The 26,726-nt window shown below is 41.2% G+C and overlaps 1 protein-coding gene across 1 annotated transcript; it reads right to left on the minus strand.

Moving 5' to 3' along the window:
* Positions 1 to 568: 568 nt before the first annotated feature.
* On the minus strand, positions 569 to 23,317 carry ikzf5 (IKAROS family zinc finger 5). Its single transcript, XM_061928601.2, has 4 exons — positions 23,031 to 23,317; positions 19,050 to 19,208; positions 12,784 to 12,957; positions 569 to 2,018 (listed from the first exon to the last, which is right to left on the minus strand). Exons 2-4 carry the CDS (start codon positions 19,180 to 19,182, stop codon positions 1,084 to 1,086), a joined length of 1,242 nt encoding a protein of 413 aa, XP_061784585.2. The 5' UTR covers positions 19,183 to 19,208; positions 23,031 to 23,317; the 3' UTR covers positions 569 to 1,083.
* Between the last annotated feature and the right edge of the window lie 3,409 nt (positions 23,318 to 26,726).

Raw genomic sequence — 26,726 nt, forward strand, 5'->3', positions numbered from 1 at the left:
GCTTTATAACCTCACTAATGCCTTGCATCGTCTATATTAGATATATAACAACGGGCGGGTGCGGGCGGGTGCGGTTCTGATTAAATGTTAGATCGGGTGGATGGCGGATGGTTGACGACTTTCTGATGCGGTTGCGGATGAAATAATTGCCTATCCGCGCATCTCTAATATATATATATCTACATCCTGAAAATATGCAAACAAAACTGTGTTTAGATAATCGATACTTCAAACTTGCATAAATAAATCTTAAGGAATATAACATAACTTGGCTTCTGAGAGCTTCAAAATGTAATGAATAAAATGCTAAAGTTGTTGATAAACAAGCAATTATTTTAATAATTAAATATGGTCATTTTAAATGAATTACGATCATTTAAAATTAATTATTTCAAATATGTTTATTTTAATGTATAATTCTATGGCTGGATGTAATAAGGAGTCAGAAAAAAATACAAATAAAAATACAATTAATTTTGATGTTTTTAGCAAAATATAGTAAAAATGTATTTGTATTTTTTTGTTGTTTTTTTAATTAATAAATATATTTGTTTTTAGGTAAGATAAACATAATAATACAATTTGTCTCTAGTCTGGATGATTTAGTTCTTGTCACCCTGTCATGAAAAAAGGCCGTCCTCACTCAGGTCCGCATGGAGCTGGAGGGGGCGTGGCCTCCAGTTCCGGCTGAAAATCGGGAGATTTTCGGGAGAATATTTGTCCCGGGAGGTTTTCGGGAGAGGCACTGAATTTCGGGAGTCTCCCGGAAAATTCGGGAGGGTTGGCAAGTATGCTTTTAACTAGAATAAGGTCTAATTTTACATGATTTTTTTCTTCCAAGAGGAGATATTTTTGTAATAGTGTGCCTTTTTTGTTGTAAACTTACTGTATTGTATTATTTCAACTTCTATTTAAACCATTTTTTTTTTCATGTGGCCAAAAGACTTCTTTGCAGAATTCTTCACCTGTGACCAAGGTGAGTTAAAAACATGCACTGACTCATCTGATCAGTCATGTTTTCCAGGAAAGCGCAGCTACATCAAGGCCGTGGAAAAGGACTAATAAAGAAAGCTGCTCTGCACGTCACATGTGCTGCCCGCGAGCAAAATGGCAGGCAAAGTCATACTTGCTCCTGCACTTGTGGCCGCAGATGTTGCACTGGAATGGGTTCTCGTAACCGTGGCAGCCCATGTGGATGGTGTAGAGGATGTTGTCTGGGAAGAAGATGTCACAGTGTTGGCAGTGATGGACGGTGTGGGAGTCCTGCATGGGGGCGGACTGGGCCGGGGCTGGGGTGCTGGGTTGGCTGTTGGAGACGGTGGGGGTGCTGGTCCGTCCGCTGTGCTCGCTGCAGGGTCCTCCTGCGGGGCTGCAGGGTCCTCCCGCGGGGCTGTGTGGGTGAGCGCGGGGCTCCGGAGACGATGAGGAGGCTTGTGCCGCACTGGCTGTGACGGCTCCGGGCGCGGCGGGAGAAAGGGGCTGGTGGATAATGAGGGGCTTCTCGTCGACGACGGAGTCTGCTCCTGGAGATGCTGAAGGGAGGCTGGCACACTGGCCAGCCAGAACAGACAGCTGGTTCAGGGGGTTATCCATGATGAGGTCTGGATGATGATGGTTTGGATCCCTAGAGAGGCTCTCCTCACCCGCGTGACCCAGATCGTCATAAGTCTCCTGATGTAAGTGAGGCAGCTCGTGGTCACAGTCGTCGTCCGCCCTGGGGGTCACCACCGAGGAAGGGCAGGAGGTGAGGAGGAGGCGGCGGCCGTAGGTCAGGGAGCTGGCCTTCTTCTGCAGGACGCTCATCATCTTCTTATGGGAGAGGGTGCGAGCGTCCTTTTTCGGGACAAGTTTGTGGCGCCGGCGACGATGGTGTGACAGGTTGCTGCGGTCGCTGCAGCGGAAGGAGCACAGCTCACACTTGTACGGCTTCTCGCCCGTGTGGGACCTCATGTGGGCCTCCAGGTGGCGCTCGTAGGCCGAGGCGAATGGGCAGATGTGGCAGCGATGGGGCTTCTCTCCTATTTTAAATGAGAAACAGTTTTAGCATATATACACATACCTGCCAACTTTTGAAATCAGAAAAACCTAGTAGCCAGGGTCCAGGGGCCGCAGGCCCCGGTAGGTCCAGGACAAAGTCCTGGTGGGGGGTTCACTTCGCCCCCCGACGCAAAATGATTGATTGCATTCAGACAACTGAAGAAACTGGTTTTAAATGCAGAGAAAACAAAGTGTATGCTCTTTACCACATCAAAAACTGTAAGATCATCACTGTGTGAGAACATTTTAACAAGAAATGGGCAACAAATTATGTTAGTATCTGCTTTTAAATATTTAGGATTTTTAATTGATGACCACTTGAGTTTTAAGGAGCACATTCAGTATGTTGTAAAAAAACTGAAACTTTTACTGGGATTTTATTATAGAAACAAGTTTTGCTTTTCTTTTACTGTGAAACAGAAATTGGTGGAAACAACCTTTTGACCTGTTATTGACTATGGAGATGTGTTGTACATGAATGCTACTGCTGCTTGTCTCCACAAGCTGGATAGTGTGTACCACGGGGCACTGAGATTCATTACCAACTGCGCTCCCCTTACTCACCATTGTGTGTTATACTCAATGGTTAACTGGACATCTTTATGTGCTCGACGCCTCAATCATTGGTATGTTTTCATCTACAAAACCATTCTGGGTATCACTCCATCTTATCTGTCTTGTCTTTTAACAAAGAAACAAGGAAGTCACAATCTTCGTTCAATGAATGTTCTGCAATTTGTCGTCCCCAAAGTAAGAACTGAACTGGGCAAGAAAGCATTTAGGTTTTCAGCACCGAAGGCTTGGAATAACCTACAATCGAACATTAAACTTCAAACCCTAGTTACGTTGAATGAGTTTAAAGCTTCTGTGAAAGGACTGCAGTCTACCTTGTCTGTATGCACATGTGTCATGTGAGCAAGTTTTAATGTTGTAAATGTGATGTTTTATGTATTTGTTTACTGTTTTTAATGTAACCTTGCTGCTGCCCTCTTGGCCAGGTCTCCCTTGGAAAAGAGATCTTTGATCTCAATGGGATTTTACCTGGTTAAATAAAGGCTAATAAAATAATAATAATAAGACAGGTTAAAATGTTGCTAAAACCATCACTTTTCTATCAGTCACAGTGACTTTTCAAAACAAAAATATTACAGCAAAAATCATATGGGTTGATTGACATGTTTATTCTGTAAGCTAACTTCAATAGTTTGAAATTATTTTGACAGTTAATGCCAGTTATCCTGTCAACCTTTCACAAGACTTCAATTTGTTCATTGAAAGTATAAACACTTTTTACAGTAAACAAATGGTAAAACAGTACTAAACAATTCCATTTAAAAAAAAATTGGTGTCATTATTAACTTTCTGTCCAAGCTTGTATAATCTACTGCCTTGTTCAATTGTAAAAAATATTCTGTGCCTAAAATTCACATTTCTATCACAATTATCATACTGTAAACATGGTAAGCTAACTTCATTACAATTAATAGTCCTGTCAATAGCATGGAATTACAATTCAAATGTAGTTTTTTTGTAAGCCTTTCAAAAGAATTCAAAATATGAAAAATTAATGAAAATTAATTGAAGCCATCAGACACTTGAAAAGTGGCACATCACATCTCTAATGTAATCATTTGAACTTTTCAACAGAAATAGCACTGCAACTGGGTGTAACACATGGCACACTGACAAAGCTTAACCTATTGTGACTATAACAATCTACAAGGTTAATGTAGGTTGCTTCTCTTTCTCCCCCTCCATTTTTCTGCATTCTTTCGTATCTCAAGTTATCATTACGTATATGTATTGTTGCATTTAAACAACTGTATTGTTGATAATAAAGGTAAATTATTGGTATTGTTCAGTATCAATAGCGCTATTTCTATTGGTATTTGTATTGATCCATTTGTAGTGTAATAATGCTCATTGTCATTTCTGTATTATTTTTTATTTTTCGCTAACTGCTTATTTGCTATTACTTTTACCATCATATTTGTACATGTCATATTTGCTGATGTTGCTCTATTGTTGTTGTTGTTGTTGTTTGCTGTTGTTGTTTTTGTCTCTCTGTCTAATCCCCCTCTTGTCCCCACAATTTCCCCCTCTGTCTTCTTTTTTTTTCTCTTTCTATCCCCTCCTGCTCCGGCCCGGCTGCACTAAATGATAATATAAATACATTTAATAAAGTTAAATACAAATAAGGCAACAAGAGAAGTATCCTACACTTCTCTTTTGTAAAGTAAATCTGAACAGCCGACATGGGCATCTACATCTACTATATGATTTGCCTGAGAAGCTGGACAGGACACAAAAAAAAAAGAAAAAAAAAAAAGAAATAGCACTGCAAAAATATTAAGGACATACTTCTGTATTTTGGTAGTTATGCTGTCAACATTTAACAAGATTTCTTCAACTTGGACTTGAAAGCATGAATAGTATAAACACTTTTAACAGTATAACAGTACTAAACAATTCCAATAGATAACATTGGTGTCATTACCTTTTTGTGGCTAAAATCCAAATTTAGCAACGGCATTAGACTTGTGTTTTTTTGTCCCAACGTGGTCTTTTACATCGCTAATTCCTCCGTGTCCGATCGGAAAATCTTGTCTGCACAAGGTGCAATTCGCGTAGTTTTCACCCTTTTTGGAACGGATAATTATTCCCGGATAGGCTTTTGAATATTCTTCACGGAATGACTGCAGTTTTCTTTTCGGTTTAAGACTCGTTTGCCATTTTTCTCCGGCTGATTCCATGATCGTTCGCTCGTTTGGAAACAATGGGCAACAGGTGCCTCGTGCTTGGCAGCGGTGCTATAAATAGCCTCGCGCATGGCATTCGGAATGGCTCGATAGGAAGTTACGGGAAGCAGTGTCGATTGTCATTGTTGTTACGCGATTTCGTGAATAAAACTTAAAAAAAAAAAAAAATTAATTGATGAAAAACCGTATTTTTTATCACTGCAACCGTAACCCGGAATAGGTTGATGAAAACCGTACTAATTACGGGAAAACCGGAGTAGTTGGCAGGTATGTATATATATATATATATATATATATATATATACCGTATTTTCCGCACTATTAGCCGCACCTAAAAACCACAAATTTACTCAAAAGCTGACAGTGCGGCTTATAACCCGGTGCGCTTTATATATGGATTAATATTGAGATTCATTTTCATAAAGTTTCGGTCTCGCAACTACGGTAAACAGCCGCCATCTTTTTTCCCCGTAGAAGAGGAAGTGCTTCTTCTTCTACGCAAGCAACCGCCAAGGTAAGCACCCGCCCCCATAGAACAGGAAGCGCTTCTTCTTCTACTGTAAGCAACCACCCGCCCCGGTAGAAGAAGAAGAAGCGCGCGGATATTACGTTTCATTTCCTTTGTGTGTTTACATCTGTAAAAACCACAAAATGGCTCCTACTAAGCGACAGGTTTCCGGTTCATGAAAAGACGCAATCTCTCCATCCGCACACGGACTACTATTTCACAGCAACTGCCTAAAGACTTTCAAGAAAAGCTGGCTACTTTCCGTGCATATTGTAAAAACAAGATAGCTGAAAAAAAGATCCGGCCAGAGAACATTATCAACATGGACGAGGTTCCACTGACTTTTGATATTCCTGTGAACCGCACTGTGGATACAACGGGAGCACGTACGGTGAATATTCGCACCACAGGGAATGAGAAGTCATCCTTCACTGTGGTTCTAGCTTGCCATGCTAATGGCCAGAAACTTCCACCCATGGTGATATTCAAAAGGAAGACCTTGCCAAAAGAGACCTTTCCAGCCGGCGTCATCATAAAAGCTAACTCGAAGGGATGGATGAAGAAAAGATGAGCGAGTGGTTAAGGGAAGTTTACGCGAAGAGGCCGGGTGGCTTTTTTCACGCAGCTCCGTCCATGTTGATATACGACTCCATGCGCGCCCACATCACGCTGGTTTTTAATATATTATTAAAGTTTGACTGACCTATCTGACTGTTTTTTTGACATTCCTTTAGCGCAGTTAGATGCGGCTTATAACACGGGGCGGCTTATAGGTGGACAAAGTTTTGAAATATGCCGTTCATTGAAGGCGCGGCTTATAACCCAGGGCGCCTTATGGTGCGGAAAATACGGTATATCAACTATCAAGAGACAGAAACTCTTCATTTAACATAATGCCATTTTTTGCTGCCTCAACACAGCTCAATCAACACAGAAAAAGGTAAAGTGAAATAACAGACAGACAGGGCTTTGCTGTCCGTAACACACACACACACACACACACACACACCGCAAAATGAGCTAACATTACGCTAAAAGCGAATTAGCCTTCACCTCAAGCCAGGACTGCAAGCGAGCTGAGCTGCCTTTTATATTTCTAGAAGGTCAACGGGCTCATAGTGATGTTACTAGTAGTTGACTGGGAGGTGTTTATTATCATTTGGGGAGAGTCCGCTGCCTGATGCTTACCTGCTAAACGCTAAGCACTGACTATACTGGGGCGGTATAGCTCGGTTGGTAGAGCGGCCGTGCCAGCAACTTGAGGGTTGCAGGTTCGATCCCCGCTTCCGCCATCCTAGTCACTGCTGTCGTGTCCTTGGGCAAGACACTAGAGATGCGCGGTTTGCGGACACAACCGCGGAGTCCGTGGATTATCCGCGGATCGGGCGGTTGAAATAAAAAAAAAATTAGATTTTATCCGCGGGTCGGGCGGTTGAAATAAAAAAAAATTAGATTTTAAATAGATTCAGGCGGGTGGCAGTTAAACCAATTGGGAAATATATATACATAGTTAAATGTTGTTACCCACATACGAAAAACGAGCAGGCACCTGCAGCATATGCCACAACAGAAGAAAAAAAAAAAAAAGAGATGGACACTTTTACGGAGCGGAGAAAGGACGCCTCGCCGGGGTCCGGGACCGAGGCCCCTTCCCCCGAGAGGGCCCCACCGGGAGCCGTAGCTGAGGCGATCCGCGAGAAGGGCCCGACGCACGTCCAGGGTCACCACCGCGCCCACCGCACCGACACCCCGCCTCGTCCGCCTTCGCCGCGGCCGGCGTCACGCGCAGCAGGTAAGCAGCTTACCTGCCCGCCACACCCGTGGCCGGGGGATCGTAACAGGGGTCACTCCGCGCGCTCCGCCCGCGCAGCTTACCTGCCCGCCACCCCTGTTGCCGGGGGCGCGTAACAGGGGTCACTCCGCGCGCAGTGCGCTCACGAAAGGGGTGGGGCTCACCCTGGTTGATATAGACAGCAGGACGGTGGCCATGGAAGTCGGAACCCGCTAAGGAGTGTGTAACAACCCACCTGCCGAATCAACTAGCCCTGAAAATGGATGGCGCTGGAGCGTCGGGCCCATACCCGACCGTCGCCGGCAGCGAGACGCGCTTGGAGGTGCGCTCAGCGCGGCTCCCATATGATTGCGCACTGGTGTGCGTCTGGGTCGTGACAGCGTGGCACGCGAATGTCTGTGCTGCATTGGATCAGTCTCCTTTCTTTAACAGGCAAAAGCTTTATAACCTCACTAATGCCTTGCATCGTCTATATTAGATATATAACAACGGGCGGGTGCGGGCGGGTGCGGTTCTGATCAAATGTTAGATCGGGTGGATGGCGGATGGTTGATGACTTTCTGATGCGGTTGCGGATGAAATAATTGCCTATCCGCGCATCTCTACCGCGCACAGTGCGCTCACGAAAGGGGTGGGGCTCACCCTGGTGAGCCGAGTGGGCCACTTTTGGTAAGCAGAACTGGTGCTGCGGGATGAACCGAACGCCAGGTTAAGGCGCCCGATGCCGACGCTCATCAGACCCCAGAAAAGGTGTTGGTTGATATAGACAGCAGGACGGTGGCCATGGAAGTCGGAACCCGCTAAGGAGTGTGTAACAACCCACCTGCCGAATCAACTAGCCCTGAAAATGGATGGCGCTGGAGCGTCGGGCCCATACCCGGCCGTCGCCGGCAGCGAGAGCCGCGTGGGCTAGGCCGCGACGAGTAGGATGGCCGCCGCGGTGCGCGCTGAAGCCTCGGGCGCGAGCCCGGGTGGAGCCGCCGCGGGTGCGAGGGACATCGCACCTCCAGGCGCTTGGAGGTGCGCTCAGCGCGGCTCCCAGATGATTGCGCACTTGTGTGTGTCTGGGCCGTGACAGCGTGGCACGCATTGAATGTCTCTGCTACATTGGATCAGTCTCCTTTCTTTAACAGGCAAAAGCTTTATAACCTCACTAATGCCTTGCATCGTCTATATTAGATATATAACAACGAGCGGGTGCGGTGTTGATTAAATGTTAATTCGGGTGGATGCGGATGGTTGACGACTTTTGTGATGCGGTTGCGGATGAAATAATTGCCTATCCGCGCATCTCTACAAGACACTTTACCCACCTGCTCCCAGTGCCACCCACACTGGTTTAAATGTAACTTAGATATTGGGTTTCGCTATGTAAAGCGCTTTGAGTCACTAGAGAAAAGCGCTGTATAAATATAATTCACTTCACTTCACATGCACTCTGAATGCTCACTGCTGATTGGCTGTTACCGCTCTGTTTATAACCAATCAGATGGTTGTGTGGGTGGGACAATGCTGGGTGCTTTGTAGAGAACTGACAGAGACAGAGGCAGAAGAAAGCAGAGGCGGCTACTTAATATGTCCGTGTGGAAACTCGTTAGGTACACCTCCGAACCGAATCGAAACCCCCGTACCGAAACAGTTCAATACAAATACACGTACCGTTACACCCCTACTTTCTCTACATTTTTTGACACGATATACCCTCTCCTATGAACATATTTGTACTTTGCACAAAATCTTGTATAGTCTTACTTGTATAGAATATTGAAAGGTGACTAGTATATGTCTTGCTGTAAAGTAGTGATGGGTCCGGCAACACCGAAGCATCGGCGCATGCGTCGAGCTCATAGAGCAAAACCCTGTGTCGGTGCGCGTACCGCTTTTAGAAAGTCACGTGACCGATCATGAGCTGTTTTGGTCACGTGACCGATACGCCAACTGTGTCGCACTGATGCCTTCTCTGTGCCCTGTGAGCGTGTCTTTTCTACAGCCGGAGAAATAATAACTAAGAGAAATCGTCTAAAATGTAATACGTCGGAAAAACTTTTTTCTTTTTTTTTTATTATAAAAATGTGTAAAAAAATAAAATTAAAACAATTCCCAGTCCACAATCATCCACAACACGTTCTCTTAGATTTCCATGTTATGATACATGTTCACATTATTTATTGCCTGTATCTAAAAAAGATACAAATATATTTTTATTTAAATGAAGATATGAAATAATCCTAAATGAAATACAATGACTTGGTTTATATTATTGTATATACTAGGGCAGGGGTCACCAGAGGTGTGGACTCGAGTCACATGACTTGGACTCGAGTCAGACTCGAGTCATGAATTTGATGACTTTAGACTCGACTTGACAAAATGTAAAAAGACTTGCAACTCGACTTAGACTTTAACATCAATGACTTGTGACTTCACTTGGACTTGAGCCTTTTGAATTGACATGACTTGACATGACTTGCTACTTTCCCCAAAACCCAAAAATGAAAAAGTTATTCGGGAGCGCTCCGTATTTTTCATCGTGTACTTGTCTATCAGCGTTGCGTGTGTCAGCTGGTGTGCTCTCAGTACAACAGCCAATCAAATTACATCTACTTTGTTTTCATCACACAGCATTCATCCAATCAAATTGCAGGACAACCAACGAAGAAGACATGTCCAAACCACACGCCAGTGAACAAAAAATGATACCTAAAATAATTTTGTTTGGGTATAAAAATTACGAGGTTGTCAACACAAAACGGTTTGCAGTATGCAACACATGCGGTTCCAAAATGACTGATGGAGAGGCAACAACTTCCAACTTCGTCCGGCATTTGAAGTTGCACAAAGAACGGTAAGTTTTGAATGTAAGATAACGTTTATTGGCTAAGTAACGTGACTTTTATTTGCTGTGTAGTTAAATCAGTGAGGCTGTAAACTCACTGCTAACGTTATAACGTTATTGCAAACACGGGAATCTGTTGCAGTTCACTACCTTATTCATACTTTTTGTTCAGTGATTTTTTTTAAGCAAGGTTACGTTAGTCAATATATCACACGTAACGTTAGACGGCGGTCAGCAGCACCGCGTATTTTAGCCACCTAAAAAAAGACAAAAATAGTCAAATAAAGGTCAGTTAAAATGTATACTATATTATGAATATGTGTACCGTTTTAGCTAGCTTTCTGACATACATGTTGGTTGTTTACCTCAGTGGTCCCCAACCACCGGGCCGCGGCCCGGTACTGGTCCGTGGATCGATTGGTATCGGGCCGCACAAGAAATAATTTTTTTTTCTTTTCTTTTTTTTAATTAAATCAACATAAAAAACACAAGATAAACTTACAAGTAGTGCACCAACCCAAAACAACTCTCTCCCCCCTTTTGTTCTGGGCATTGAACATGAAGACTCTTCCTTCACTGTTCCAAGTGGCCATGAGAGTCTTGGCAGTGCCTGCCTCCAGTGCTCCAGTGGAGCGAGTTTTCAGCCATGGTGGCATCATACTACGCCCCCATCGTGCACAAATGACTGACAGACTCTTGGCTAATTTGGTCTTTTGCAAATGCAATGCAGCATAGGGCCCTGACATATAAAAAGTACAACTTTTTTGTTATGTTCACGTATATGTCATGTTTTTTCAATGTTAACACTTTTGTACAAATAAGTACATTTGCACTTTATTTTTCAATGTGTTTGTTCTGTAAAGAAATGAGTTAATGTTTAAAATGACTGGTTAATAGTGCTATTATAAAGTGCAATGTCAGCACAATTTTCTTTCCTGCAATTTAAAATGCACTTGTTTTAATAAATAAATACAGCGTTTGAAAAGCATACACAATCTGTGTTAATATATTAGTCTGTGGTTAAAAGGACTTGAAAGGACTCGAAACTCAAAATGCAGGACTTAGGACTTGACTTGAGACTTTCCAGTCTTGACTTTGGACTTGACTCGGGGCTTGCCTGTCTTGACTTGGGACTTGACTCGGACTTGAGGGCAAAGACTTGAGACTTACTTGTGACTTGCAAAACAATGACTTGGTCCCACCTCTGGGGGTCACCAACGCGGTGCCCGCGGTCACCAGGTAGCCCGTAAGGACCAGATCAGTCGCCCGCTCGCCTGTTCTAAAAATAGCTCAAAGAGCAGCACTTACCAGTGAGCTGCCTCTATTTTTTAAATTGTATTTATTTACTAGCAAGCTGGTCTCGCTTTGCTCCACATTTTTAATTCTAAAAGAGACAAAACTCAAATAGAATTTGAAAATCCAAGAAAATATTTTAAAGACTTGGTCTTCACTTGGAATAAGCGGTAGAAAATGGATGGATGGATGGGTCTTCACTTGTTTAAATAAATTCATTTATTTTTTACTTTGCTTCTTATTACTTTTAGAAATACAATTTTAGAGAAAAAATACAACCTTAAAAATGATTTTAGGATTTTTAAACAAATATACCTTTTTACCTTTTAAATTTCTTCCTCTTCTTTCCTGACAATTTAAATCAATGTTCAAGTAAATGTATTTATTTTTTATTGTAAAGAATAATAAATATTTTAGCTTCTGGTTTTTCGACGAAGAATATTTGTGAAATATTTCTTCAAACTTACTATGATTAAAATTTTAAAAAATTATTCTGGCAAATCTAGAAAATCTGTAGAATCAAATTTAAATCTTATTTCAAAGTATTTTGAATTTCTTTTAAAATTGTTGTTCTGGAAAATCTAGAAGAAATACTGATTTGTCTTTGTTAGAAATATAGCTTGGTCCAATTTGTTAAATATTCTAACAAAGTGCAGATTGGATTTTAACCAATTTAAAACATGTCATCAAAATTCTAAAATGTATCTTAATCAGGAAAAATTACTAATGATGATCCATAAATTCTTTTTTTAATTATTTCAAAAAGATTCAAATTAGCTAGTTTTTCTCTTCTTTTTGTCGGTTGAATTTTGAATTTTAAAGAGTCGAAATTGAAGATAAACTATGTTTCAAAATGTTTTTCTTTTTTTTCTTCGTGTTTTCTCCTTTTTTAAACCGTTCAATTAAGTGTTTTTTTCATCATTTATTCTCTACAAAAACCTTCCGTAAAAGGAAAAAAAAATGTACGACGGAATGACAGACAGAGATACCCATTTTATTTATATATATAAATGTATTTATTTAGCTATTCTTGTTTAAATCACACTTACGTGTAACTTACAAATGACAATATATTTATTTATTTAAGTGTGTATCAAACTGGTAGCCCTTCGCATTAATCAGTACCCAAGAAGTAGTTTTTGGTTTCAAAAAGGTTGGTGACCCCTGTACTAGGGCATCAAATCAGTGTCAGTTGAGTCGGTCCATAGGTTGCCTGTAGGGATTTTTAATGTCCAGCAGATGTCAGTATTTAGTGACACAGTATCGACACAGTATCAATACAGTTTTGCAATGTGTCGAAACGCTTCATGACGCCTCATCAACCCATCACTACTGTAAAGTATGCACCTAGAGTACTTGCTTGCCCAGCGAATGTATACTTGTCTATTTGTTGTATGTTTAGAGAGCTAACAACTGCCGAAGACAAATTCCTTGTATGTGCAAGTATACTTTGCCAAAAAACCCTGATTCTGATAAATGCTACAGTTGAGCAGTGAATACAGTTTAACAAAAGCTCGAGGTGGCCCAAAGTTATGAAATGACACCTGTGAGCACTTGCCTGTGTGCATGCGAATGTGCTCTACGAGCCGTGCCGTTCCTCGGGTGGCGTAGTTGCAGTAGAGACACTTGAGCTTGCCATCAAACGTTCTCTCGAAACCATCCACCAAGACCCCTGAGCTGTCCTCCAGGGACATGTCCCCTGCAGGGTGATCCAGCCCATTTTGACTGTAGTCTGCAAATGTAGAGACCCAACGTTGTGTACTTTCAGTGTGTACAGTGGTGGTCAAAAGTGTACACTTGTAAAGAACATCATGTCATGGCTGTCTTGAGTTGCCAATCATTTCTACGACTCTTATTTTTTTGTGATTGGAGCACATACTTGTTGGTCACAAAAAACATTCATGAAGTTTGCTTCTTTTATGAATTTATTATGGGTCTACTGAAAATGTGAGGGTCAAAAGTATACATACAGCAATGTTAATATTTGCTTACATGTCCCTTGGCAAGTTTACCTGCAATAAGGCGCTTTTGGTAGCCATCCACAAGCTTCTGCTTGACCACTTGACCACAAAATTGGTGCAGTTCACCTAAATGTGTTGCTTTTCTGACATGGACTTGTTTCTTCAGCATTGTCCACACGTTTAAGTCGGGACTTTGAGAAGGCCGTTCTAAAACCTTCATTCTAGCCTGATTTAGCCATTCCTTTACCACTTTTGACGTGTGTTTGGGGGTCACTGTCCTGTTGGAACACCCAACTGTGCTGTTAGAATAATTATGTGTAAGTTATCACACAACTCTTATGCTTGAAGGCCGTTGCTATAGTTATTAGCTATTGTGCTCAAGTTGTACTTTTCTATCTGTGCAAGGACAAAACTTGTTATCAGTCACGGCACATGAGGGGTTGCCTCGCCGCGGATATTTTGTTTGTCTTAGCCCACTAACAGCCAAGGACTTCAAGGACCTCGACGAAGATAAGACGACAGCACGCAGACGAAGCAGAGACAAGGCAATCACAAGGCCCCAGCACATTTTGTCACATATTGTGCGTTGTTTTCATGAAATGTATGGCCACTCCTTTAAGATGCGGCCTCAGTGATGTAATCAGGGACCTCCCACATGGGGGCGGCATGGCGTAGTGGGTAGAGCAACCGTGCCAGAAACCTGAGGGTTGAAGGTTCGCTCCCCGCCTCTTACCATCCAAAAAATCGCTGCCGTTGTGTCCTTGGGCGGGACACTTCACCCTTTGCCCCCGGTGCCACTCACACCGGTGAATTGAATGATAGGTGGTGGTCGGAGGGGCCGTCGGCGCAAATTGCAGCCACGCTTCCGTCAGTCTACCCCAGGGCAGCTGTGGCTATGAAAGTAGCTTACCATCACCAGGTGTGAATGATTGATGGGTTCTACATGTAAAGCGACTTTGGGTACTTAGAAAAGCGCTATATAAATCCCAGTTATTAGGGCCCGCAATGGCCCATTGCAAAAGGACTCCCGAAGGGAGTCCTTATGCAATGGGACATAAGGACCTATTGTTATTATAAGGTTTTATTATTCTTTCTTTCTTTCTTCTTCCGCCGCCTCTTTGAGCACTAATTTGACCCACTTAACATGCTTCAAAACTCACCATATTTGACCCACACATCAGGACCTGCGAAAATTGCCTTTTAATAAAAAAAAAACGATCCCCAAAACTCAAAATTGCGCTCTAGCGCCCCCTAGGAAGAAGAAAAAACTACGCTGCCTGTAACTCCCACTAGGAAGGTCGGAGAGACGAGAAACAAAAACCTTTATGTAGGTCTGACTTAGATCTACATTTCATAATTGTATATCCTCGGGCTAAAATCAACAGGAAGTTGGCAATTCCCCCTTCAAGACAAAAAAGTACTAAAAACAGTCACTTTTGCCTCTTTGAGCTGTAATTTGACCCCCTTAACACGCTTCAAAACTCACCGAACTCAACGCACACATCAGGACTGGCAGAAATTGCGATCTAATGAAAAAACCTAACCCCAAATCTAAAAATTGTGCTCTACAGCAATTTTTTAATAAAACGCACAAAAAACTGCTCCTCGGATGAAAAATATGACAAAAATGCCTGTAACTCCCACTGGGAAGGTCGGAGAGACATGAAACGAAAACCTCTCCGTAGGTCTCACTTAGACCTACATTTCATAAATTGACAACCCCCAGCAAAAATCAACAGGAAGTTTGCTATTCCCCCTTCAACACAACATTTTTGTAAAAACCCGTCACCTTTCTTCAAACATTATCTCCTCTGAGCGCGTTTGTTGTTTCGGCTTCAAACTAACACAGGAGAGAGATTGAACCCTTCTGATTAAAAGTTGGTGAAAGAGTTGTGATACCTGCTCCGGTTTTGATTTTATGACCCTTCAAAGAACCTCTGCGCTGATGCTGCTGTTTTTTTAAGATGGCTGCTTAAAAGCAGGCAGCACCAGCGTGCCCACACAATGCAGACAAGGTAGGTACACTAAACAAAAGTATTGGGACAATTCGGACTAAAAGTAGACAAAAGTATTGGGACACTTATGACTACCTCTGGACAAAAGTATTGGGACACCTACACTGGACAAAAGTATTGGGACACTTACGACTACAACTTGACCAAAGTATTGGGACACTTGGGACTAAAACTGGACAAAAGTATTGGGACACTTAGGACTACCCCTTGACAAAAGTATTGGGACACTTACACTGGACAAAAGTATTGGGACACTTAGGACTAAAACTGGACAAAACTTTTGGGACACTTAGGACCAGAAATTGACTAAAGTATTGGGACACTTAGGACTACAACTTGACATAAGTATTGAGCCACTTGGGACTAAAACTGGACAAAAGTATTGGGACACTTAGGACTACAACTTGACAAAAGTATTGGGCCACTTGGACTAAAACTTGACAAAAGTATTGGGACACTTGACTACAACTTGACATAAGTATTGGGACACTTCGGATTACCACTGGACAAAAGTATTGGGACACTTAGGACTAAAACTGGACAAAAGTATTGGGACACTTCGCACTAAAAGTAGACTAAAGTATTGGGACACTTAGGACTACCACTGGACACAAGTATTGGGACACTTACACTGGACAAAAGTATTGGTACACTTAGGACTAGCACCTGCCAAATACGCGGGCCCGACCAACGCTGCTTGCAGCTTTAATTATTATTATTATTATAAATAGAGGAGCACGTGGGCTGGACTTTAGAGCGTAGGTTGTTTCTGTAACTCGAGTACAGCCCAAAACGTCTCTCCCCGTTTGGCTAAATTGAACTCTGTCTCTGCATGATCCCTTGCTTCTTGTCTGTTTAACCTTCGTCTTGTGTTAGTGTCGGTACCGACCCGTTTTAGTTTTTAAATGCATAAAAGAACCACATGAATTTATTTTTTTGCATCAAGGCTTTTTGACTTTGTCAGGAACCTCGATTTCAACAAAATAAAACAGTTTTTGTTTTTTTTCACTAAATTATAAAATGTTCTGGTTGAAATTATGACCTTGGTGTTGTTAGGCCCGGTTTCGACCCAGTTATAAAAACAAGATTATAAAGCAATAATTAGAGCCAAAACTGAACACACTGACAGCCAGCTCCTCTCCCAATCATGTGAGCTTTAGGGGATTCTCATTTTACCTTGTTATCCAGTACAAAAACAAACACAGACGGGCATGTCCAGACATGTGAGGTCAATTCAGTATAGAGTTGGTGCACATCTCCAATTTGCAGCATGCAAAAATTAAAAAAAGATTTACAGTGAGAGAAATTCTGGATAATATTTTTGGTGAAAATGAGGGCGAGGACACAGAGCAGCATAGTGATACGGATGAACGGGTTTCTGAGGAGGAGGATCATCCAGAAGACACAGACACATCTGATGAGTCTGATGAGGAGGTCATACCAAAGACTATAAAAATGGGAGCCATTACCTCCCTGCTTGGCACTCAGCATCAAGGCTTGGAATTAAAGTAGCAATGATTGTCACACACACACACTAGGTGTGGCGAAATTATTCTCTGCATTTGACCCATCACCCTTGATCACCCCCTGGGAGGTGAGGGGAGCAGTGGGCAGCAGCGGTGGCCATGCCCGGGAATCATTTTTGGTGATTTAACCCCCAATTCCAACCCTTGATGCTGAGTGCCAAGCAGGGAGGTAATGGCTCCCATTTTTATAGTCTTTGGTATGACTCGGCCGGGGTTTGAACTCAACCACTAGGCCACTGAGTAGGTCTGGGGGTTAAATCACCAAAAATGATTCCCGGGCGTGGCACCGCTGCTGCCCACTGCTCCCCTCACCTCCCAGGGGGTGATCAAGGGGATGGGTCAAATGCAGAGGACAAATTTCACCACACCTAGTGTGCGTGTGACTATCATTGCTACTTTAACTTTAACTTAACTTGATTTGCTGTTGTTTGCTTGACCTTGCAAATCTATATTTTGTGTTATGACTTGTTCTGCTTTTCATTGAAAAAAAATACGAAATTGACCCGTAACACCATAGATGTTACTTTAGTTAAAATTATTAAAATGAAAAAATAAATAAAACAAATTTATTTAAGAGATGTGTTCTAATACCCCTCAGTAATAGTCAGGTAACACCACAACCTTTTATTTATTTATACGATTCTCTTGAGGTTACCGTATTTTCCGCACTATTAGCCGCACCTAAAAACCACAAATTTACTCAAAAGCTGACAGTGCGGCTTTTAACCCGGTGCGCTTTATATATGGATAAATATTACGATTCATTTTCATAAAATTTCGGTCTCGTAACTACGGTAAACAGCCGCCATCTTTTTTCCCGGTAGAACAGGAAGCGCTTCTTCTTCTACGCAAGCAACCGCCAAGGTAAGCACCCGCCCCCATAGAACAGGAAGCGCTTCTTCTTCTACTGTAAGCAACCACCCGCCCGCGTAGAAGAAGAAAAAGCGCGCGGATATCACCGTACGTTTCATTTCCTTTGTGTGTTTACATCTGTAAAGACCACAAAATGGCTCCTACCAAGCGTCAGGGATCCGGTTCATGAAAAGACGCAATCTCTCCATCCGCACACGGATTACTATTTCACAGCAACTGATATTCCTGTGAACCGCACTGTGGATACAACGGGAGCACGTACGGTGAATATTCGCACCACAGGGAATGAGAAGTCATCCTTCACTGTGGTTCTAGCTTGCCATGCTAATGGCCAGAAACTTCCACCCATGGTGATATTCAAAAGGAAGACCTTGCCAAAAGAGACCTTTCCAGCCGGCGTCATCATAAAAGCTAACTCGAAGGGATGGATGGATGAAGAAAAGATGAGCGAGTGGTTAAGGTAAGTTTAAGTTTACGCGAAGAGGCCGGGTGGCTTTTTTCACGCAGCTCTGTCCATGTTGATATACGTATGTTTGTGATTGCACATTTGCGTACATTTTGGGAGTGAACAGAGTTGTTAGAACGCTGGTTTTTAATATATTATTAAAGTTTGACTGACCTATCTGACTGTTTTTTTGACATTCCTTTAGCGCAGTTAGATGCGGCTTATAACACGGCGCGGCTTATAGGTGGACAAAGTTTTGAAATATGCCGTTCATTGAAGGCGCGGCTTATAACCCAGGGCGCCTTATGGTGCGGAAAATACGGTATTTACACATATATACACACACATAACACTCATCTACTCATTGTTGAGTTAAGGGTTGAATTGTCCATCCTTGTTCTATTCTCTGTCACTATTTCAGAACACACACATTATACCAATATACATTATAAAATCAATAAGAAAACGGGAGCTCTAATTTGGGAGTCTGAATTAGGATCAGAAGTTCCTATATAAACATTGCGCACTCACGTCGCAAGTTTTGAAATATGCCGTTCATTGAAGGCGCGGCTTTTAACCCAGGGCGCCTTATGGTGCGGAAAATACGGTAATTTTACAATTTTTTTTAATTGAAATGGAGGGGTATACTGACAAAAAAAGGGCCCAATGGCCCACACCAAAAATATTAAAACCAAAATTTTCATGGATAAGGAAGCCTAACAAGGTAACCAAGAGATGAGAAACAAATTGGATGATAGATAATTGTTTTTAAGTGTATTTTATAGCTGATTTAAGACATGGGTCAAAACCGACCCGTTAACATAAGAGATGGTAACAGAAAGCTAACACAAGAGGAAGGTTAAAAAAAATAAAAATTGTCGAAATGATTAGAACCTCAAGACAGCCATGACATGATGTTCTTTACAAGTGTATGTAGACTTTTGACCACCGCTGTATATCCAGGAGTACATAGCATGGAGAGTAGATGGAAATGTGAACATTACCAGCAGGTACTTCGTCCACCTCTTTGACCCCGCTGACCGAGCCTGATATCATGTTGACATGCTGGGTCTGCTGGCTTAGATATTCCTGGAAATCCTTCACGAAGTCCAATGTGTCTGGCTTTTCCTCGCCCATTGGAAGAAAGGGATGGATGTATCCTGCTGCAAATACATTGTGATGAGTACACTGAAGGGATGGATGAGTGCACTGAAGGGATGGATGAGTATACTGAAGGGATGGATGAGTATACTGAAGGGATGGATGAGTATACTGAAGGGATGGATGAGTGTACTGAAGGGATGGATGAGTATACTGAAGGGATGGATGTATCCTGCTGCAAATACATTGTGATGAGTACACTGAAGGGATGGATGCATCCTGCTGCAAATACATTATGATGAGTACACTAAAGGGATGGATGAGTATACTGAAGGGATGGATGAGTACACTGAAGGGATGGATGAGTATACTGAAGGGATGGATGAGTATACTGAAGCATACCTGCCAACTTTTGAAATCAGAAAAACCTAGTAGCCAGGGTCCAAGGGCCGCAGGCCCCGGTAGGTCCAGGACAAAGTCCTGGTGGGGGGTTCCTTCGCCCCCCCGACGCAAAATGATTGATTGCATTCAGACAGGTTAAAATGTTGCTAAAACCATCACTTTTCTATCAGTCACAGTGACTTTTCAAAACAAAAATATTACAGCAAAAATCATATGGATTGATTGACATGTTTATTCTGTAAGCTAAACTTCAATAGTTTGAAATTATTTTGACAGTTAATGCCAGTTATCCTGTCAACCTTTCACAAGACTTCAATTTGTTAATTGAAAGTATAAACACTTTTTACAGTAAACAAATGGTAAAACAGTACTAAACAATTCCATTAAAAAAAAATTGGTGTCATTGTTAACTTTCTGTCCAAGCTTGTATAATCTACTGCCTTGTTCAATTGTAAAAAATATTCTGTGCCTAAAATTCACATTTCTATCATAACTATCATACTGTAAACATGGTAAGCTAACTTCATTAAAATTAATAGTCCTGTCAATAGCATGGAATTACAATTCAAATGTAGTTTTTTTGTAAGCCTTTCAAAAGAATTCAAAATATGAAAAATTAATGAAAATGAATTGAAGCCATCAGACACTTGAAAAGTGGCACATCACATCTCTAATGTAATCATTTGAACTTTTCAACAGAAATAGCACTGCAAAAATATTAAGGACATACTTCTGTATTTTGGTAGTTATGCTGTCAACATTTAACAAGATTTCTTCAACTTGGACTTGAAAGCATAAATAGTATAAACACTTTTAACAGTATAACAGTACTAAACAATTCCAATAGATAACATTGGTGTCATTACCTTTTTGTTTGCTCAATTATTGCCTCCGTAAATAAAACTTCGGCATTTATCACATCCAAAGAATCTGTTTGGGCGACGAAAAAACGTTGAAAGTTTTCCACTTGTATCGCTAGCAACGGCATTAGACTTGTGTTTTTTTGTCCCAACGTGGTCTTTTACATCGCTAATTCCTCCGTGTCCGATCGAAAAATCTTGTCTGCACAAGGTGCAATTCGCGTAGTTTTCACCCTTTTTGGAACGGATAATTATTCCCGGATAGGCTTTTGAATATTCTTCACGGAATGACTGCAGTTTTCTTTTCGGTTTAAGACTCGTATGCGATTTTTCTTCCGGCTGATTCCACGCTCGTTCGCTCGTTTGGAAACAATGGCAACTGGTGCCTCGTGCTTGGCAGCGGTGCTATAAATAGCCTCGCGCATGGCATTCGGAATGGCTCGATAGGAAGTTACGGGAAGCAGTGTCGATTGTCATTGTTGTTACGCGATTTCGTGAATAAAACTTAAAAAAAAATTTTTTTTTTAATTAATGAAAAACCGTATTTTTTAGCACTGCAACCGTAACCCGGAATAGGTTGATGAAAACCGTACTAATCACGGGAAAACCGGAGTAGTTGGCAGGTATGCTGAAGGGATGGATGAGTACACTGAAGGGATGGATGAGTACACTGAAGGAATGGATGCATCCTGCTGCAAATACATTATGATGAGTACACTGAAGGGATGGATAAGTACACTGAAGGGATTGATGAGTACACTGAAGGGATGGATGAGTACACTGAAGGGATGGATGAGTATTCTGAAGGGATGGATGAGTATACTGAAGGGATGGATGAGTATACTGAAGGGATGGATGAGTATACTGAAGGGATGGATGTATCCTGCTGCAAATACATTATGATGAGTACACTGAAGGGATGGTTGTATCCAGCTGCAAATACATTATGATGAGTACACTGAAGGGATGGATGTATCCAGCTGCAAATACATTATGATGAGTACACTGAAGGGATGGATGTATCCAGCTGCAAATACATTATGATGAGTACACTGAAGGGATGGTTGTATCCAGCTGCAAATACATTATGATGAGTACACTGAAGGGATGGTTGTATCCTGCTGCAAATACATTATGATGAGTACACTGAAGGGATGGATGAGTATACTGAAGGGATGGATGAGCATACCGAAGGGATGGATGTATCCTGCTGCAAATACATTATGATGAGTACACTGAAGGGATGGATGAGTATACTGAAGGGATGGATGTATCCTGCTGCAAATACATTATGATGAGTACACTGAAGGGATGGATGTATCCAGCTGCAAATACATTATGATGAGTACACTGAAGGGATGGATGAGTGCACTGAAGATATGGATGAGTATACTGAAGGGATGGATGTATCCAGCTGCAAATACATTATGATGAGTACACTGAAGGGATGGATGTATCCAGCTGCAAATACATTATGATGAGTACACTGAAGGGATGGATGTATCCAGCTGCAAATACACTAGGATGAGTACACTGAAGGGATGGATGTATCCAGCTGCAAATACATTATGATGAGTACACTGAAGGGATGGATGAGTGCACTGAAGAGATGGATGAGTATACTGAAGGGATGGATGAGTATTCCGAAGGGATGGATGTATCCTGCTGCAAATACATTATGATGAGTGCACTGAAGGGATGGATGTATCCTGCTGCAAATACATTATGATGAGTACACTGAAGGGATGGATGAGTATACTGAAGGGATGGATGTATCCTGCTGCAAATACATTATGATGAGTGCACTGAAGGGATGGATGTATCCTGCTGCAAATACATTATGATGAGTACACTGAAGGGATGGATGAGTATACTGAAGGGATGGATGTATCCTGCTGCAAATACATTATGATGAGTACACTGAAGGGATGGATGTATCCAGCTGTAAATACATTATGATGAGTACACTGAAGGGATGGATGTATCCAGCTGCAAATACATTATGATGAGTACACTGAAGAGATGGATGAGTGCACTGAAGAGATGGATGAGTATACTGAAGGGATGGATGAGTATACCGAAGGGATGATGTATCCTGCTGCAAATACATTATGATGAGTACACTGAAGGGATGGATGAGTATACTGAAGGGATGGATGTATCCTGCTGCAAATACATTATGATGAGTACACTGAAGGGATGGATGTATCCAGCTGTAAATACATTATGATGAGTACACTGAAGGGATGGATGTATCCAGCTGCAAATACATTATGATGAGTACACTGAAGAGATGGATGAGTGCACTGAAGAGATGAATGAGTATACTGAAGGGATGGATGAGTATACCGAAGGGATGGATGTATCCTGCTGCAAATACATTATGATGAGTGCACTGAAGGGATGGATGAGTATACTGAAGGGGTGGATGAGTATACTGAAGGGATAGATGAGTATACTGAAGGGATGGATGAGTATACTGAAGGGATAGATGAGTATACTGAAGGGATAGATGAGTGCACTGAAGCAAGTAACACTTGGAAGTAAACAAAGTCACAATTGGCAAACAGAGTTGCTAGAAAGACGTCAAGCAGTGCCGGTAGAAGCATATTCTTCACTTACATCTTCAAAAAGGAAACTCTGTACGTGTTGTTGTCCAGACACGCTGCAAACAACCTTTTAAAAGAAGCCAGTCAGAGCTAAAAAGTCCATTGTCATCGCTACGTTAGCTTCACGGCTAACCTTAGCTGGGGGATAAAAGCATATTCCGTCCGGTTTCTACTCGACAACGCCATTATTGTCTTTCTTCTTTTTTGTCCTTTAATGTCCAAGTGTACGTTGGTGGTTGTTCCCAAGGAAAAAGACGAGATGAGACAGGCTGCTAAATCAAAACAACTCGTCAGGCTGGTGGGGTGGAAGTTCACGGCGTGTGCATCGACAGGAGATGTCCAACCGTCAAACAAGGGTCAGCAAAAATAGGTTCCTACTACCAAATCGGTCATTTAAATCAGTGTTTTTTTTTAACCTTTTTTGAGCCAAGGCACATTTTTTGCGTTGAAAAAATCCGGAGGCACACCACCAGCAGAAATCATTAAACAATGAAACTCAGTTTATAGTAAAAAGTCGTTGTCGCAATTGTTAATTATGACTTTAAACCAGGGGTGGGCAATTAATTCACCCCTGGTTTAAAGTCAGGGGTGAATTAATTGTGAATTCAATCACATTTTGCTCAAAATATTTTTGATATACCATAACATAAATAATAATAATAATAATAATAATAATAATTTCATTTAACCTAACTTAAATTTATACAAAAGCAGATTGCATACTTGCCAACCTTGAGACCTCCGATTTCGGGAGGGGGGGGCGTGGTTGGGGGCGTGGTTAAGAGGGGAGGAGTATATTTACTGCTATAATTCACTAAGTCAAGTATTTCATATTATATATATATATATATATATATATATATATATATATATATATATATATATATATATATATATATATGTATATATGTATATATATATATATACAAGTAATACTTGACTTTCAGTGAATTCTAGCTATAAATATATATTTATTTTATTATATATATATATATATATATATATATATATATATATATATATATATATATATATATATATATGTATATATGTATATATATATATATATATATATACAAGTAATACTTGACTTTCAGTGAATTCTAGCTATAAATATATATTTATTTTATTATATATATATATATATATATATATATACAAGTAATACTTGACTTTCAGTGAATTCTAGCTATAAATATATATTTATTTTATTATATATATATATATATATATATATATATATATATATATATATATATATATATATACAAACATACATACATATATATATATATATATATATATATATATATATATATATATATATATATATATATATATATATATATATATATATACATATATATATATATAAAATAAATACTTGAATTTCAGTGTTCATTTATTTACACATATACACACAGATAACACTCATCTACTCATTGTTGAATTGTCCATCCTTGTTCTATTCTCTGTAACTATTTTTCTAACCATGCTGATGATGCATTGATGTGTGGCACGCACAAAAGTGCTTTCATCAAATGCACTAGATGGCAGTATTGTCCTGTTTAAGAGTGTCACAACATTGCTGTTTACGGCAGACGGACTGCTTTACGGTAGACGTGACTGCTGTTGTTGTGTGCTGTTGCCGCGGAGGAGGTTAATGAAACTGCCTAACAATAAACCCACATAAGAAACCAAGAACTCGCCCTCTATCATTCTACAGTTATAACGTGATTGGGCAGGTACGCTGTTTATTTTGTAGGAAAGCGGACTGTCCGCTTGAATTTCGGGAGATTTTCGGGAGAAAATTTGTCCCGGGAGGTTTTCGGGAGAGGTGCTGAATTTCGGGAGTCTCCCGGAAAATCCGGGAGGGTTGGCAAGTGTTGCAGATTGCTTTTGATGGTTTTATTTTTAACACTGTCTTACACAACACTTCCTGATGTATAATACAATGCAAAAAAAATGACAATTTCTCAAACATTTTTCCCCGTCAGATTTGGACAACATCTGTTCTCACACCTGCCAGCTTGTCCCATTTCAGTCCTAACATGTCCAAACACGCATTTACCTCTGTGAACAAGTCACTACCTGTGGTTGTCCCTTTTAATTGACTGCATGGCTGCCAGCTCCTGCGTGATTTGAAAGTCTGCAGTTATCCCACGTAAGAAGATGAGCAGCTGGGCGGCGTCACGTACATCGCAGCTCTCATCCAAAGCCAGCGAAAAACAGTCAAAGTCGGCCGTTCTGTTCTTCAGCTGAAGCTCCAAGTTTCCAGCGATGGTCTCAACCTGCTTCGTTACAGTGCGTCGGGAGAGTGACACGTTCTCAAATGCGCCCCTCTTTTCCGAGGCATATCAACGCAACAGAGTCCAATAAGCACTCCTTAATAAACTCTCCGTTCAGAAAACGCCTTACTTTTTCTGGCGATTTTGTGAGAAATGACGAAACTTGTCCTCACAGCTGCATCTCTGAGGGTGTGAAATTTGGCAAAAAGTCCTTGTTGGGTTTGCAGTTTTACCACCAACGCATCAGCCTTCCTTGGGCGCGCTTCATCAGACAGATTGCGGTATTTTTCCTCGTGCTTCGTGGTGTAGTGGCCATTCAAATGATATTCTTTAAACACAGCAATCAGACATTATGTTATAACCACTAATTAGCAAACGGATCCATGCACTTCCCTGACAACATTAGACACTTCAAGTTGCACGGCGTGCAATTACGTGCAAGTGGCAAATGAGGCGCGACACTTTTTAAGCAAAAATGAAGTACGCCGACTCATTCATGTTTTATCGCGGTCAATAATTTAGTGCTCGGCAAAGATCACGTTGCTCTATTAATGTCAAAGTTGAAGGAAAACCACCAGAGGAGAAGATAATAAATGGCCAAGTTGAGCGAGGCTCACTGTATCCCTTTACTGCATTTACAACCACATCAGTAATGTCAACCTGTCAGAGTAACATGAGGCGCTTGATCATGCATCACCTCCACAATATCTTACATACTACACCATTCTTCTTCAGGACAGTCCAGTCCATAGTGGATCTAACATAATAGTGAGAGAGTCCAGTCCATAGTGGATCTAACATAATAGAGAGAGTCTAGTCCATAGTGGATCTAACATAATAGTGTGAGAGTCCAGTCCATAGTGGATCTAACATAATAGTGAGAGTCCAGTCCATAGTGGATCTAACATAATAGTGTGAGAGTCCAGTCCATAGTTGATCTAACATAATAGTGTGAGTCCAGTCCATAGTGGATCTAACATAATAGTGTGAGAGTCCAGTCCATAGTGGATGTAACATAATAGTGTGAGAGTCCAGTCCATAGTGGATGTAACATAATAGTGTGAGAGTCCAGTCCATAGTGGGTCTAACATAATAGTGTGAGAGTCCAGTCCATAGTGGATCTAACATAATAGTGTGAGAGTCCAGTCCATAGTGGATCTAACATAATAGTGAGAGTCCAGTCCATAGTGGATCTAACATAATAGTGAGAGTCCAGTCCATAGTGGATCTAACATAATAGTGAGAGTCCAGTCCATAGTGGGTCTAACATAATAGTGAGAGTCCAGTCCATAGTGGATCTAACATAATAGTGTGAGTCCAGTCCATAGTGGGTCTAATATAATAGTGAGAGTCCAGTCCATAGTGGATCTAACATAATAGTGAGAGTCCAGTCCATAGTGGATCTAACATAATAGTGAGAG

This window comes from Nerophis lumbriciformis, linkage group LG02 (assembly GCF_033978685.3).
Source record: "Nerophis lumbriciformis linkage group LG02, RoL_Nlum_v2.1, whole genome shotgun sequence".
Taxonomy (NCBI): Eukaryota; Metazoa; Chordata; class Actinopteri; order Syngnathiformes; family Syngnathidae; genus Nerophis; species Nerophis lumbriciformis.